The sequence below is a fragment of the Microcebus murinus genome, chromosome 14, assembly GCF_040939455.1.
Source record: "Microcebus murinus isolate Inina chromosome 14, M.murinus_Inina_mat1.0, whole genome shotgun sequence".
NCBI classification, from domain to species: domain Eukaryota; kingdom Metazoa; phylum Chordata; class Mammalia; order Primates; family Cheirogaleidae; genus Microcebus; species Microcebus murinus.
The window spans coordinates 61,525,743-61,541,413 of NC_134117.1; the positions used below are offsets into that span (position 1 = coordinate 61,525,743).

At 42.4% G+C, this 15,671-nt stretch overlaps 1 protein-coding gene across 1 annotated transcript; it reads left to right on the forward strand.

Annotated features, from left to right (window-relative positions):
- Positions 1-183: 183 nt before the first annotated feature.
- Positions 184-14,768, forward strand: LOC142875658 (maestro heat-like repeat-containing protein family member 7). Its single transcript, XM_076010385.1, has 6 exons — positions 184-326; positions 583-705; positions 1,516-1,621; positions 2,953-3,018; positions 10,750-11,806; positions 14,664-14,768. The coding sequence occupies exons 1-5, from the start codon at positions 228-230 to the stop codon at positions 11,004-11,006; spliced, it is 651 nt and encodes a 216-aa protein (XP_075866500.1). The 5' UTR covers positions 184-227; the 3' UTR covers positions 11,007-11,806; positions 14,664-14,768.
- Positions 14,769-15,671: the final 903 nt, after the last annotated feature.

A 15,671-nucleotide genomic window follows, 5' to 3' on the forward strand; every position in this document is an offset into this window, starting at 1 on the left:
TCTGAAGAGAGTTACTGTGAGACACAGCACTGTGGTCTCCACAGGGAGGAAGCGGCGTGGCCAGCGCACTCTGGCCACGCTCACCGCGGTGGGGTTGGAAGGAAGCGCGGCCAGGCAGGGCCAGGGCAACCACCACCTCCCCATCTCCGTTCTGTGCTCCGTGGCAGGAGAGGGAGCCGGTGAGGATCGCAGCCACCTCTGCCCTGGGCCACTTGCTGAGCCGGGACATGAAGTACAAGCTGGGAGCCACAATGAAAAGGGAACTGTATACATTTCTGGTCCCGTTGCTGCTGAACATGCAGGAGGAAAACAGCGAGGTGGTCAAGGTACACTGGTTGTCTCTGTCCTGCCAACCCTAGGCCCGCTTGATGTCCCTTTTGTGCCTGAGCAGAGCCCCTTCCTTGGGCTCTTTGTTCATGGGCCTGGCTGTGGCCATACACTCTGCAGCCACCACTGGCATCGTCCTCTGTGCTGGCCCTGAGTACTGTCACCCTCTCTTTGTGATGTGTGAGCTCCCACTCAGCCCCTGGCCTGGGCAGTCCTAAGAGTGGGCTTGGGGGGTTCCCTTCTCTCCACCCATAGGCCTGTGGAGGGGCGCTTGCTGAATGGGCAAAGCTGATTGGCTGGGCGTCTCTGACCCACACCTTGCAGCACACCACCCTCGGTGACCGCCTCCAGGTGTTACAGGACACATGCGCCTACCTGGTGAGTGAGAGTCTCAACGTTCATCCCGGGGACAGAACAGCGGGCTCTTTGGATAGTGGGGACAGGTGACACGTGTGATCCTTCAGTTCCCTGATTCTCATTCTTTAGCATCAGTTGCCTCTGAGGACCCTCCCCTGGCCCTGGTTCTCTGCATGTGAACCTCATGGCATCCCGGTCCCTTCCTCAGAGGTTAGAGACATCGTGCGGAGTTACTGGATGGCCAGAGGACAGAGGTCTTCCGGTGAGCAGGGCAGGAAGCCCTGCTCTTTTTCCCGTTTGTTGGCACTATGCATTTCCCTTTTGCTAATGAATAGTCAAGAACAGGCCAGAGGGCAGGAACCGGGTTGGCAAGTAACCGTGTAAGGGCTGAGCAAGGAGGTGAGGAAGTGGCACGGTAATTCAGGTGTCATGAGTCCCTTCCACAGTTAGAGCATGTCACAAAGCACTTTTACAGCCATTTCCCCACTGACGCCTGACAGTTACGGGAGGGAGGTTGGGCAGGTTTTCCCTCAACTCTATAGACAGAACTGGGAAGCCAGGATGTGCTGGGGCCAGGATTGAAGCCAGCGTCTCCCTTCTCCTGCCTGTGGCCAGGAACAGCGTTCTCTTTATGGTGGTCCTGCCGCCCCTGTGCTGCTGCGGGGCCGGGAGGGGCTGGGTTCTGCTGTGCAGGGCCGAGCAGTCCACGCTGCCTGGAGAGGGATGGCTGCTGCTGTGCTTGGGCTGGGGGTGCGGCTGCTAGAAGGTCTTTAGTGGAATCCCCAGTGGCCCCTCTCTCTGGTCAGCACCACCCCCTCTTTGGCTCCGCAGGTCCACGAGGGCAAATACCAGCTGGTGGGGCAGTTACTGTCCCAGAGCTTTGAGTTCCTGGAGAGCCCGCAGACCTCCCTCAGGGCAGCTGCCCTCAATTTCATAGGTAAGCGGAGGCTTCTGGTGATTCCTCCCTCCTCTCTGCAGCAGGGGCACCCTCTGTGACCTTCCGCTAAAGGCCAGGTCATGGCATGATGAAGCAGGTCACCTCCTGTCCCAGCATTGACCTGATGAGGGAGGTTGACCTGTGGCCAAGCCTCAAATCCTGCTTTGGACAGGCTCAGGGAGGAAGAGGAAGCTGTGTGTCCTAGCTCCGTGGGGGTCTCCCCACTGTCTGGGCTCTGCTTGGTGGGCCCACAGCCATAAGCATTGGAAATGGGGAAAACTATTGCTTTAATTGGGGCCCTATGGGTGTTCCAAAATATTTTGATTTCAATTACAGTAGTAGTGAGTATTAATGTCAGAAAAACTAAAAAATTCTGATTTGCAAAAGGAAGAAAATAAACAATGCCTCAATTTCACCATTTGGATGTAACCACTGCTACCATGCTGGAGTTTTTTCTAAGACTATAATTACATACACAAACAAACACATACACATATACATAAGCACTTTGTAACACTGCAGTTTGATGTATTGTTTTGCTACCCTTGCTGGATCAGAAATATATACCATTATATATTCTTCAACATTATCGTTAATGACTGCATATTATTGATTCCATTTTTATGGATAGACTTATGTGTCAATTTATTAAATCAGATCATAATGTTGAATACACAGACTGTGTCGTTTTTTATTTTTATAAGGAGGGATGCAGTGGTTAAGTCTCTGCATGACATTGTGATTATTTTGTTAAGATAAATTTCAAGTAGAATGGCTGGATCCAAAGTGTATGCACAATTTTAAGGCTTGTGATGCCTATTGCCAAATGCTCTCTGCAATGGTTGACTCATGTTCTACACCCACAGTACTGTCCATGAGCATCCGTTTCTGCAGACATCTGCCAAGCCTGGGTAGTATTTTAAAAATCATTACCAGTTCTATAGGTAAAAACAGTCGTTTTGATTGTTAATATTTGTTGTCAGCGGTAAGGTTAAATCATTTTCCTGTTTGTTGGCATCATGTATTTCCCTTTTGCTAATTAATAGGCGTGTGACCTTTGTCCATCATCCCATGGGTGTGGGGGCACCATGCAGTTAGCATCCTGGGCTCATGCTCTACTTGTCACGTGCTGACAACTATGTCTGGGTCGCAGCCACTCTGAGGTTTGTTGTTTTACTAAGATGCTGCTGTCGAGGCTACAAGTCATCTCTGAGGAACCCTCCTTGCTAGGACTTCTTTAAACATGTCCTTATTGACTAGTGGATGTGAGGAAAGAGGCAGCCCAAAGGTGTAGGAGCTGTGGTGTGATGTTACATCTGCCTTATCTGTAGGATGCACACTGAGAAACATTGATAGGAACCGCATCCACGAGGAGGACCTGCAGGTGATCAGGACTGGTGAGTCTGGGCCTGGAGCCAGGCGTCTGCATGGCACACCTGGGTGGGGTGGGAGAGAAGGCAGCGTGGGTTCATTTCCCAAGGACATGTTTTATCCTTTTCTTTTTACCATGACCAATGTAATATAGAAAAGTAGAAAATGAAGAAAAGTAATAGAAAGAGACACATTTTTCCATTGTCCTACTCGTCGAGAAAACACTGCTAATGTTTTGGAGATAGATCCTTTCCGTCAGTGAACACTTATTATGTGCTGTAGCTGCTTACACTGCAATGGTGTTCAAGACAGACACGGTCCCTGCCCCTGAAAATCTGGTAGTTTTTTGTTTTTATTTTACATTAAACTTTTTAAAAGGAGAAATACACAAATAAACTTTTTGTGTCATAAAAATAAGGAATTAGCAGTAAAGGTAAAGTCCCCTTTACATGCCCTGCCATGTCATACCCGTCTCCCCTCCCACACTGGTTTGCTGTAGACATCTGTATTCTTTTTCTGTGCATACATTACGTGTATATGCGAACAGTTTCTGAAACTTGCTTTTTTCTCCACTATTAGATGGGTATTTAGGGAATGCAGATCTACTGTATTCCCTACACTGCAACGTGATCTTCCATAGTATTGATATACTATAGTTCATGAATCTCCCGTATTCATGAACATTTAAGGTGTTACCAATGTTTTGCTATTAAAATAAAATCTCCCGAAACATTCTTATCTATATCCCTTTATATACACACACACACATACACGCACATATACAGATATATACATGTATCTGGAAAAGTTTCTATAGGCTCCATACCAAACATAGACTGTTGTCATGCATATATAGCTTAACAGAGTGTAAAGTAAAACCACGTTTTAAACTTCCCTCTTGTCTTGACTTTCATTCCAACCCCTGTCCTTCCCAACTTACAGGCTTTTGTTCACTGATATTTTAGTTCCATTTGTTAACTCAGAATTCATATGCTATGATTGTTGCTGTTCTTCTATGCAAACACTCTAGACTTACATCCATCCCTCAATATCCCATTCTGCGTTTCTGACCATCCTTTGGGGACCATTTGTCTTCATCCTGGAGAATATATTTTAGAAGATTCTTCAGTGCTGGTATCTTGAGGTGTGCTCTCTTGGGATTTGTTTGTAATGATGTTATGTTATTCTCCTTCTTTTTTGCATTTTTTTATTTTAGCATATTATGGGGGTAGAGGTATTAAGGTTATAGATATTGCCCATGGCCCTCCTACCCCCTCGAGTAAGAGCTTCAAGCTTTCATTTTTTATTTAATTTGATTTAGGGGGTATAAGTGGTTTTTTTCCTTACATGGATGAATTGTATAGTGGCAAAGTCAGGGCTTTCAGTGTGCCAGTCACCCAAAGTGTATGCGTTGTACCAGATAGGTAGTTTTTGATCCCACCGTCTTCCCACCCTCCCCCCTTATTAGTCTTCAGAGTCCCTTATAACACTCCGTGTGACCATGTATACCCATCATTCAGCTCCCACTTATAAGGGAATATTGGCAGTATTTCTTTTTCCATGCCTGAGATACTTCCCTTAGGATCGTGGCTTCCAGTTGCATCCAATTCACATTGCTGTGAATGACATCCTTTCATTCTGTGTTATAGCTGAGTAGTATTCTATAGGGTGTGTGTGTATATATTGTTGTTATCTCCTCATCGGTTGCTGGGCACCTAGGTTGATTCCATATCTTTGCAATTGTAAATTGTGCTGCAATAAACACAGAGTGAGTGTGTCTTTTTGATATAATGACTTCTTTTCCTTTGGGTAGATACCCAGTAGTGGGATTGCTGGATTGAATGGTAGGTCTACTTTTAATTCTTTCAGGGGTCTCCATACTGTTTCCTATAGACTTTGTACTAGTTTACATTTTGATCAACGGTGAATGCGCATTCCGTTTTTACCACATCCACACCAACATCTATTGCTTTTGGACTTTTTAATAATGGCCGTTCTGCCAGGGGTAAGGTGGTCTCTCATTGTGGTTTTAGTTTGCATTTCCCTGATGCCTAGTGATGTTGAGCGTTTTTTTAATATTTTATATTTTTGTTGGCCATTTTTTATCTCTTCTTCTGAAAAATATATGTTTATATAATTTGCCTGCTTTATAATAGGGATATTTGGGTTTATTTTCTTGCTTATTTGCTTACATTCTCTTTAGATTCTGGACACGAGCCCTTTGTTGGATGTAGAGTGTGCAAATATTATCTCCTGTTCTTAAGGTTGTCTACTCTGTGCATTATGTCTTTGGCTGTGCAAAACCTTTGTAGTTTAATTAAGTCCCCTTTGTTTATTTTTGTTTTGGTTGCATTTGTTTTGGGTCTTAGTCACAAATTCTTTTTCAAGAAAATGTCTGGAAGAATTTTTTCTAAGTTTCCTTCTGGAAATTTTTTGGTGGCAGGTTTTCCATTTAAGTCTTCAATGCATCTTGAGTTAATTTTTCGGTATGGTTAAAGGTAGCAATCAAGGTTCATTCTTCTACATGTGGCTCTCCAATTTTTCCCAGGAGTATTTATTGACTAGGGCTTCTTTTCGCCAATGTATGTTTTTTGTCTGCTTTGTCAAAGATCAGTTGGCTGTAGGTATGTGGTTATATTTCTGGGTTCTCTATTCTCTTCCATTGATTTATGTACCTACTTTTATGCCAGTATGATTCTGTTTTGGTTACTGTAGCCTTGTGATATCACTGGAAATTAGGTAATATGTTACATCCAGATCATTCTTTTTTTCTTTTCTTTCTTTTTTGTTTTTTTTCATAGCATTGCTTTGGCTATTGAAACTCTTTTTGGATTCATATAAAATTTATGATTTTTTTTCTAATGATGTGAAAAGTGTCATTGGTGTTTTGATGGGAATTGCATTGAGTCTGTAGAACACTTTGGGCAGTATGAAATTTTAACAAGATTGTTTTTTCCAATCCATGAGTATGGGAAACTTTTCCATTTGTGTCATCAACAATTTTTTTCATGAGTGTTCTATAGCTCTCCTTGTAGAGATCATTCACCTCCCTGGTTAAGTATGTTCCTAGGTACTTTATTTTTTCTTTTGCAGCTATTTGGAAATGGTATTTAGTTCTTGATTTGATTCTCATGTTGGGTGTTATTAGTATATAGAAATGCTACTGATTTGTATACATAAATTTTGTAACCTGACACTTTGTTGAATTGATTTATCAATTCTAGGAGTCTTTTGATGAAGTCTTTGGGATTTTCTAGATACATGATGGTACCATTGGAAACTAGGGATAGTTGGATCTCTTCTTTTCTGGCTTAGATGTCCTTTGTTTCTTTCCCTTGCCTGATTGTTTGGGCTAGGACTTCCCATATGATCTCAAATAAGTGGTGAAAGTAGAACACTTGTACTGATCCAGTTTATAGGGGGAATGCCTGTCAACTTTACCCCATTCAGTATGAGCTTGGCTGTGGATTTGTCATATATGGCTTTTACTATTTTGAAGAATGTTCCTTCTATCCCTAGTATGTTAAGGGTTTTTATCATGAAGGGGTGGGGTGCTGGACTTCATTGAATGCTCTTTCCAAAATCTCTTATGATGATCATATGATTTTTGTTTTTAATCTTGTTTTTGTGATGAGTCACATTTATTGATTTGTGAATATGGTGTGATCATTGTATCCCTGAGATGAAACCGACTTGATCGTAGTGAATGATTTTTTTGATGTCTTGTGAGGTTCAATTTGCCAGTATTTGGTTGACTATTTTTATATCTGTCTTCTTGAAGAATATTGGTCTATAGTTTAGTTGTTGTTGTGTCCATCCTGCTTTTGGTTTCAGTGTGATACTGGCTTTGTACAATGAGTTAGGGAGGACTCCCTCCTTTTCAATGTTATGGAATACTTTCAGTGGGATAGGTACCAGTTCTTCTTTGTAGGTCTGGTAAAATACATCTGTGAATCCATCTAGTCCTGGGCACTTTTTTTCTTGGGAGTTTTTAAATTATTATTGTTATCGCTGATTCAGTCTCTCCACTTGATATTGATCTGTTCAGGATTTCTATTTCTTCCTGATTTAGGCTTGGTGAAATTTTTATAAATTTATGTATTTCCTCTACGTTTTCTAGTTTGTTTGCAAAGAGATATTTGTCATAGTCTTGGAGGATGTTTAATATATTGACAGTATCAGTTGTAATGCCTCCGGGTTCATTCATGACTGAGCTTATTTCAATTCTCAATTTTCTTTCATTGCATAATCTAGCTAGTGGTCACTCAATTTGTTTATCTTTTCAAAGATACAACTTGATCCTTGTCTGTGTGTGTGTGTGTGTGTGTGTGTGTGTAAAATTCATTTAATTTTGCGCTGATCTCTGTTCTCTCTTGTCTTGTGCTGGCTTTCTGTTGGGTTTGTTCTTGTTTTTCTAGTTCTCTAAGGTGTGACATTAGGTTGTTAACTTGTGATCCTCCTGTCTTTTTGATGCAGACATTTAGTGCTATGGACTTCCTTCCTAGCACTGTTATAGCTATATCCTAGAGATTTTGGTAGCTTATGTCACCATTGTCATTCAGTTCAAAATGGGTTTGATTTTTATCTGGATCTCATTATTGAACTAAAGATCGTTCAGCAGCTGATGGTTCAATTTTCATGTATTTGTATAGTTTTGAGATTTCTTTTTGGAATGGATTTGTTCATTGATTCCACTGTGGTCTGAGAAGATACATGGTATGATTTCCATTTTTTCAAATTTGCTAACACTTGTTTTGTGGTACAACATATGTTGTATCTGGGACACATTCAATATGTGGGTGAGAAGAATGTATATCCTGGACTTTTGTGGTAGAATGTTCTCTAAATGTCTGTTAGATTCATTTCTTCTGGAGTCCCATGTAAGTCTAGGGTGTCTGTTGATTTTCTGCCTCCACAGTCTGTCTAGTTTTGTCAGCGGAGTGTTGAAGTCTCCTACTATTATTGTGTTGCTGTTTATTTCGATTCTTGGGTCTATTAGTATTTGTTTTATGAATCTGGAACTCTAGTGTTGGGTGCATATATGTTTGGAATCATTATCTGTTCTTGTTGAATTGATTCCTTTATCATTATACAATGAGCACCTTTGTCTTTTTTCACTGTTGTTAATTTAAAGTCTATTTTTTTTCTGATATAAGAATAGCTACTGCTACTCTTGCTCACTTCTGGTTTCCATTTCTTGTACCCTTTTATCTTGAGTGTATGGAACTCTTTATGAATTAAATGGGTTTATTGGGCACAGCAGATGTTTGGGCTTTGTTTTTTTTCCCCCAGTCCTTTATTCTATATCCTTTACGTGAGACATTTAGAATGTTTAGATTTAATGAGGTACTGTTCTGGTCATCATATTGATTGTTACCTGCTTGCTTTGTATTCTTCCTTGTGATACTGTTTTATAGGAGCTGTGAGTTGCCACTCTTTGGTGTTTATACGCTGATGCATAGCAAACATCCTTTCTGGGGTTTTGAGCACTTTTCAGTATTTCCTGTAGGGCACTTCTAAGGGTGACAAATCCACTTAGAGATTGCTTGTGTGGGTAGGATTTTATCTCTCATTCATGTATGAAACTTAATTTTGTAAAACATGCAATTCTTAGCTGACAGTTATTCTGTTTAAGATTACTAAAGATGGGGTCTGGATGCAGTGGCTCATGCCTGTAATCCTAGCAATTTTAGAGACTGAGGAGGGAGGGTCACTTGAGAGCAGGAGTTCAAGACCATCTGGACAACATAGTGAGAAGTCAGCACTCTAAAACATCTAAAAGAAATTAGCTGGACATGGGAGCACATACCTATACTCCTAGTTCTATCAGTGACTGGCCTTGAGAATGTGGGAACATTACTTAATCTCTATGCCTGAGTTTTTTTCATCTGTATCACAAAGACAATAGTGCTGATCTTGAAAGTTGTTTTAAGTACTGAATAAAAATATACATAAAACACTGAGGTTTGCATGAGACATAGATGTCCCACAATACATTAGTGTTTCATTGCTTCAGACTTCTGGGCTACCGCAAGGGATAGTGTTGTTAGTGGCAGGTAGGGAACATCCTGATAGCTGTGGTCAAGTAAAAATGAGTTTCCTGGTGGTTTCTCAGAGAGTAGCCATGCTACATCTAGAACACTGAAAACTAGGCAGCAGTATCTTTTTCCTTTGGCCTCTAACTCTGGTTTCAATTATGACCCTTGACCTTTGGAATGCCTCCAGCCTCTAGAAGTCCAATGTGCTATCCATTGCACCATGGATCCACCTTGACCCTTGATATTCTATACCTCTTAAGCCCTCTGGCCTTGGTTTCAAAACTGAGGTCTCTGCTGCATCTTGTAGACCCCTCAGTCCTCCAGAGATTTCACCTTGCCTTCCCATCGCACCCTGCCTCCAATTTAGATTTTCTAAACCACCTGGACAAGGGGAAGACTTTCCCAAAGAAAGCACTTCTAGTTATCCTGTGCCCTGGGGTCAAGAACCCTGGGGTCAAGAAATCTTTTTTCTAATGCCTTACCTCTTTGCTGTTAGATTCGAAGCCCAGCTCATTTCTTGTGATCTAGGTTTAAATTAACAGGATGCTATAGTCGGATGGGTTTGTAGCCTACAAGCAAAAAGTTTTGTTGAGCCAAGATTCTTTCTGTTGTCTTTCTACTCTTCATGCTAATGAATTTTCTGTCTCCATTTACCATGTTCCCATGCCTATGTAACCCACACCACTTTAACAACCTTCCAACACCCTGTTCCTCTTCTCTGCGGTGTTCTCCACATAGCAGCCAGAGTCTCTGTAAAGATGGGACACTGGATCCTGCCCCTCCCTCACTTTAAACCCTCCGTAGCCTCCCACTGCTCTGAGGCTCACAGGCTGGCCCCGGGGGTTCTGGCCTCTGCCTGCCCCCCCCCCACCTCAGCCTGCATCACTGCCTAATTCTCAGAAGCTACAGCCAACTGGAACTTTGTATAGCATGAATACATCCCTCCCCCACTGGGAATGCTTCTGCCCTCAGGCTGCACATGGCAGGCTCTCAGGCTTTAGATCTAGGCTCAAATGCCACTTTCCCAGAGAGGCATTCCCCAACTGGCCTGTCTGAAGGGGTCCTTCCCAGTGATTCTCTCTCATTAGTCCATTCAGCTTCCTTCTCTGGGCTGAATTCATGTTTCCTGATGATTTTTTCTTTCCCCCACCTGTTAACTGCTTGAGGTTGGGGACTCTGTCTCTATGAGTCACCACTCTATTGTCAGCACCTAGCACAGTGCCAGGTGATAAGAAGTACTCAGTAAAGAGTTGATGACTGAATTCATGATTATTTATATTAATAAAAGTGAAAAATTGCAAATAATCTAAGTATTTACTAGTAAAGTATTCATCTAAAAATATATGCTAGAATCATGTGATTGGATTTTATGGTGTTTAGAGTACTATTTTGTGGGAGGAAAAAATGTTAAAGCTATTTTTGTAAATAAATGTTTTATCCATATTAGGTATTTGTCCATATTAGGTATTTAAATATAGGTACCAAGTTATTAGCAATGTTATCTCTGGGGGTGAGAGATTTTTCTTCTTTTCCTTTTGTTAAAAAATAATTTTTATTATCCATATTTCCTACAATGAAGCAAGTATGGCTTTGATAGTGATAAAAATGACTATAAATGCAATCATGTGATAATGACCTGGTGTGTGAGGTGGAGAAGGATGAGGTTGGGCCGACGGTCCTCAGGGTCTGGAGCCTTAGTTGACCTCCTTCTTCTTTCAGCTCTAGAACGTGTAGAAGACGATGGGGACCAAACCATAACATCTTTGGCCCAAGCCTTACTAGAAGAAGTTGGGAGCAATCCTGCCTCCCAGTTCCCCACTCCAAGAAAGACCATACTGGGCATCAGAATCCCACAGAGGAAGACACACCTCTTCAAAAAAGGAAAAAACAACCCTCGTCGAAAGAGCTGTCCCCGAAAAATTCGCGCCTTCTTTCACAGGTGGCGCAACAGACGCGTTATGGATGCTCCACCGTGAGAGGCTACAAGAACTGAGGCACAAGAACATCTCAAGGTCCACACGAGGCCAGGCACGGTGGCATGCCCCTGGAGTCCCAGCCACTCAGGAGGCTGAGGCAAGAGGATCGCTTGAGGCCAGGAGTTCCAGCTGCAGTGAACAACCACCACCACCACCACCACCACCAGAACAACAACAACCAAACAGAAACCTACTGCGTCTGCCAAGATCAAATCTGCCTCCTCAATTGTAATCCAAAGCAGCCCCTTGCCTGGGACCAAAACTAGTCTCACTGACATCTGAACAAACAAGTGGGAGCAGCTTTATCGCCCCGATCTCAGTATTCACAGTGACTCACAAATGGCTTTTAAGCACAAGCAATTCTTTAGGTGGACTCTTATCGTTTTTACTGTTTTAAGTGACACAGTGTTGCTCTGTCACCCATGCTGGGACGTGGTGCACTGTCATAGCTTAGTGTAGCCTGGACCTCCTGGCCTCAAGCGATCCTCCCAGCTCAGCCTCCTGAGCAATTGGGACTCCAGGAACACGGCACATGTCCACCTACTATATTTTTCACTTTATTTTCAAGAATGCGTGTGTGGCTATATTGCCCAGGCTGGTGTCAAACTCTTAGCCTCCAGTGATCCACCCATGTCAGCCTCCTGAGTAGTTGGGACGCCCATACCAAGCTAGTTTACTTTTTACATTTTATTTTTTATATTGTTAAAATACTTTTCCAAACCAAAGTGTTATGAACAGCACAAGGCCACAGATAACAAGGCCAGCACACATTTGTGTTTCTCCACAATTGGAACAAACTGGTAAATATTTGTTTCTCTTAACAAATATAGATTCTACATAGTTAATGTAGAAAAGGCATAGTTAAAATACGGTATGAAAGGCTAAAATGTTACACACATTTAGGACATTATGATATGATGATGTATATATATTTGTTTTTGTCTCTGGTTCCTGGCTTATAACTCCCATAGCCCTTCTACAGTCTTTTGTTATAATGATGGGGGATTTAGGCCCCAGAAGTAGGACTCTGAAAACAGAAATTTCACTTTGACCCTCTCCCGTCCTCCTTTCACTTGCTGGAGAGAGCACTCTAATCTGCTTGTGGGTCACAAGACCCTCATTCCAGAGAGGGTCCTGCCCCATTCCTAGGCAGAAGGAAAGCTGTGCAACGAGTTGAAGAGGGATCTCTGCACAGGGTTTGCTGGGTTTCCCACTCAGTGTAATAGTGTTAGGGCATATCCTTTTTGTCCGATCACATTTCTACGTGGTTGTCAATCATTCCTATCCAATGAAGTCTCCCTAAAAGGCTCAAAAGGACAGGATTCAAGGAGCTCCCAGACAGTTGGACAGCTGGAGTCTTACAGGAAGGTGAGCCAGAACTCATCCACCCACATGCCAGGAGGGTGGTGCACCCTAACTCCACCAGAAGCTTCAGCACTGGGGACCTTTCCACACTGCAGCCTATGTGTCCCTTCATCTGGCAGTTTATTGGCATCATATAAAATGTCCTTTGTAATAAGTCATCAGGGGCACGTGTTTCCCTTAGTCTGTGAGCTGCTCTTGCAAATGAATGAAAATTACTTAAAATTAACAAGAAGTAATGAGAATAGGTAAAACAAAGTATCAAAAAAATGCCAGTGAAAACTAAAACAATGCACAATATATACCTTGGAGATTACAAGTAGTGAAGACAAAGAGCAACACAGAATGTATAAACAGGCCTCACTGCTGAGTTATAGAAAGCCTGTGTGTGCATTAGGAGGAAAATTATTCTTCCCAGCTCTGAGTTTTGAGAGGAGTTTGTTAAGAAGGTCTTTGAGGTAATTCTATGATGTCACCATCTAGTGTAGTTTAATAAAAATTGCAGGGTCATCCACATTGGGCTAACTTCTGCTTTTACCTTTGTGACTGTTGGGGCTCAGAAACTGATGCCTCCAACTGTGGCACTTTGACAGGCTGAACTGAAGAAGCCTCCAGGTCTCTCTGACCTCACCCTCCCCACTGTCTCCCCCAGAGGAGTGGAAGTTTCTGCAACTGCCTAAGACCCAGACCCGCCAAGGAGAATAATTGTTCCTTTTCTTCCCCTCCCCATGAGACTGGGAGACTCAGCACATCTGCCCAGACTCATTTAGAAGATGATGTTCTGCCCTTAAGACTCATTCAGATTCCACAGAGAGCCCCCTGGGGGTCACTTTCCCTTCCCCAGTGAATCACTCTCCCTAGTAATCATTCATTGCCCCTCCACAGAATCCTCTTCTTCCCATCCCATAGCCTTTTCTTCCAGGGCCCAGGCCCCGCCCCTTCAGTCCCCTCAAGGTGGTGTGGAAGTGTCTGTGCCTCCCTGGGGTGGGGTCTCCATCCTGAAGCTGCTGTGTATGCAGGTCAAAGACATGTGTTTGCCTTTTCTCCTGTTCATCAATCTGCCTCCTGTCAGTGCTTGTCCCTGAACCTCCAGGAGGCCAAAGCCCTTGGCCCTCACTAGGCCCAGCCTGAGTCCAGTGTTGGCAGAGTGGCTGTCAAAACACAAGCCCCTGGGGGGGAGACAGGGGAGGCAGGGACAGGACTCACAGCCTGGTGCTAACTGCCTCTGTCCTGTCCCTTCCTACTGCCTCTTGTGCTCCACTTCCCATGGCATTGCCTGTTTTCCTGCATGGGCTAACTTGTTTGCTTTTTTTCTCATCTCTTCCCCCCAAACCATCCTTCACACTGTTTCTGGCTTAGTGTTTCCAACACGTTGCAATTTGATCCCTCTGTTTGCAATGTTCTCATGACTTGCCAGTTTCCTACAGTGTGAAGTCTAAACTCAATGGCTTGCTGCTTAAAGCCTCCCACAGCCAGCCCCGGAAGGACCCAACTGACCAGCTTAAACTGGAGAGTCACAGCCTGGGACTGTGGGGGGATTTGAAGCAACTGGGTAAAACCTGCTGTGTCTTCTATTCTGGAGGTGTCCTTTTACCACACAACAATTACTTTAAAATGTTATTTTGTATACTAAAGCGCACACCGATGTCATAGGGTAGATTGTAACATTTACATGGATTTTAAACTTAAAGTTAAGATGTTAAAATGCCTTTTTAGGATTTTGCTGAACCACATTCCAAGACCCAGAAGGGTGCCAGTTCATTGTAGGCTCCAATCTGCCACAGTCAGTGGTAGTTGTAAGCAGATGACAAAAACCTGAGCCTGGGATCACCTTTTGTCCACTCCCACTTCCAATCTTTTAGACAGCTTGTAACACTGATTGTAGAAATTATTTACATTAACACTTGATGAGTAGTTTGCCTTTGCCTGAGACTCCAGTGGAAAATTCGCTACTTAGCAGTGGAGATGGGTGTGTGGTTCTCATAGCAGTCTGTTGTAAAATAATTTGTTCCGTCCCTGACTTCCTTGCATGTCTTTGTTTCCCAAAATGTGCTACCTAGACGTGCCATACACGTATATATCCAAATGAACTTTGTTCTGCCTCCTGGTTATTGAGACTGTTAATTGAGCCATGTTTTCAAAGGAGCTATCTAAACATTTTTGTTCAAACATTGACCTAATCTCTGGCTGTCATTATCTTCCCAATCATGTCTTTAGTGTGTCAGCCGTGTTTAACTTGAACTCCAGCATAGTCCAGTTATTAATGGATGTTCTCTTTTTGCATTCTTCCTTTAGCACCTGAATATGTCCTAGCGGCTCTGACATGCGAGTATACTTCCAAGGACACATGGAAAAGGTCAACAAGAAATTTTGAAATGGTATCTAAATAAAATAAATACAGTTTGATAAGCATAAGTCTAATTCTACAGTATAAACATTATTATATCTATAAAATGGCAAAATATCCATCGACCCTGTTTCTGGTCCTCATATGATAAATGTATTAAAAGACCAGTTTAGTTTTATGTCCTTTTCCACCATTTACACATCATTTTACAAGTCTGTTCCTTAGTGTATATTGAAGAGAGTCTATTGCTTTGAATTCTGATTCCAAAGAAAGGTTTCTTTTAGAGTACTGAGACAGATAATATTTGAAGATCACACACACACACACACATATATATGTTTTTATTTTTTGCATATATCTCTAACTTTTATTTTAATAAAAATTAATTATTTGTTTGTAATTTTAGTTTGAACTACGCTACGCATAGTTTCTGTAATTTTTTTCTTCACTTAGCAATAGACCTTGAACAGCCTTCTCCGTCATTGCTTTGTGGCAGAGTAATTGCAATGGCTGCACAGTGTGTGTCTGTCCATTCATGAATACTTATGTGTCTCCAGGCAGGAGGTAGGCACAGGAGATACAGCAGTTAACAAAATAAAGTTTTGGCCCTCTAGGGTTGGCTTTTGTTAGAGTAAAAGACTTAAAATTTCTGATAAAAATTATCACCAGGATAAAATAAAATTGAACATTTCTCAAGTTGCAGAAGCAGAGAAGACTTTGGGTGGAGAAAATCACAAAATAAAAGATTTATGGATTTATTTTATTATTTTTTAAATGTTTTTTGTTTCAAATCTTAGGAGAGTACAAATGTTTTTGATACATAGCTGAGTCAGGGCTGTAAATGTGCCCGTCACCTGAATAGTGTTCCTTGTACCCGTTAGGTGGATTTTCTTGCCCCCTTCTCCCCTTCCCCTGCTTGATTCCTGTGACGTGTACTGTCATCTGTGCACCTGTGT

Coding starts and splice junctions, on each gene's coding strand:
- LOC142875658 (XM_076010385.1), top strand. CDS start 228: ATGAAGTACAAGCTGGGAGCCACAATGAAAAGGGAACTGTATACATTT. Junction 327..582: donor AAAACAGCGAGGTGGTCAAG/GTACACTGGTTG, acceptor CTCCACCCATAG/GCCTGTGGAGGGGCGCTTGC. Junction 706..1,515: donor AGGACACATGCGCCTACCTG/GTGAGTGAGAGT, acceptor TTGGCTCCGCAG/GTCCACGAGGGCAAATACCA.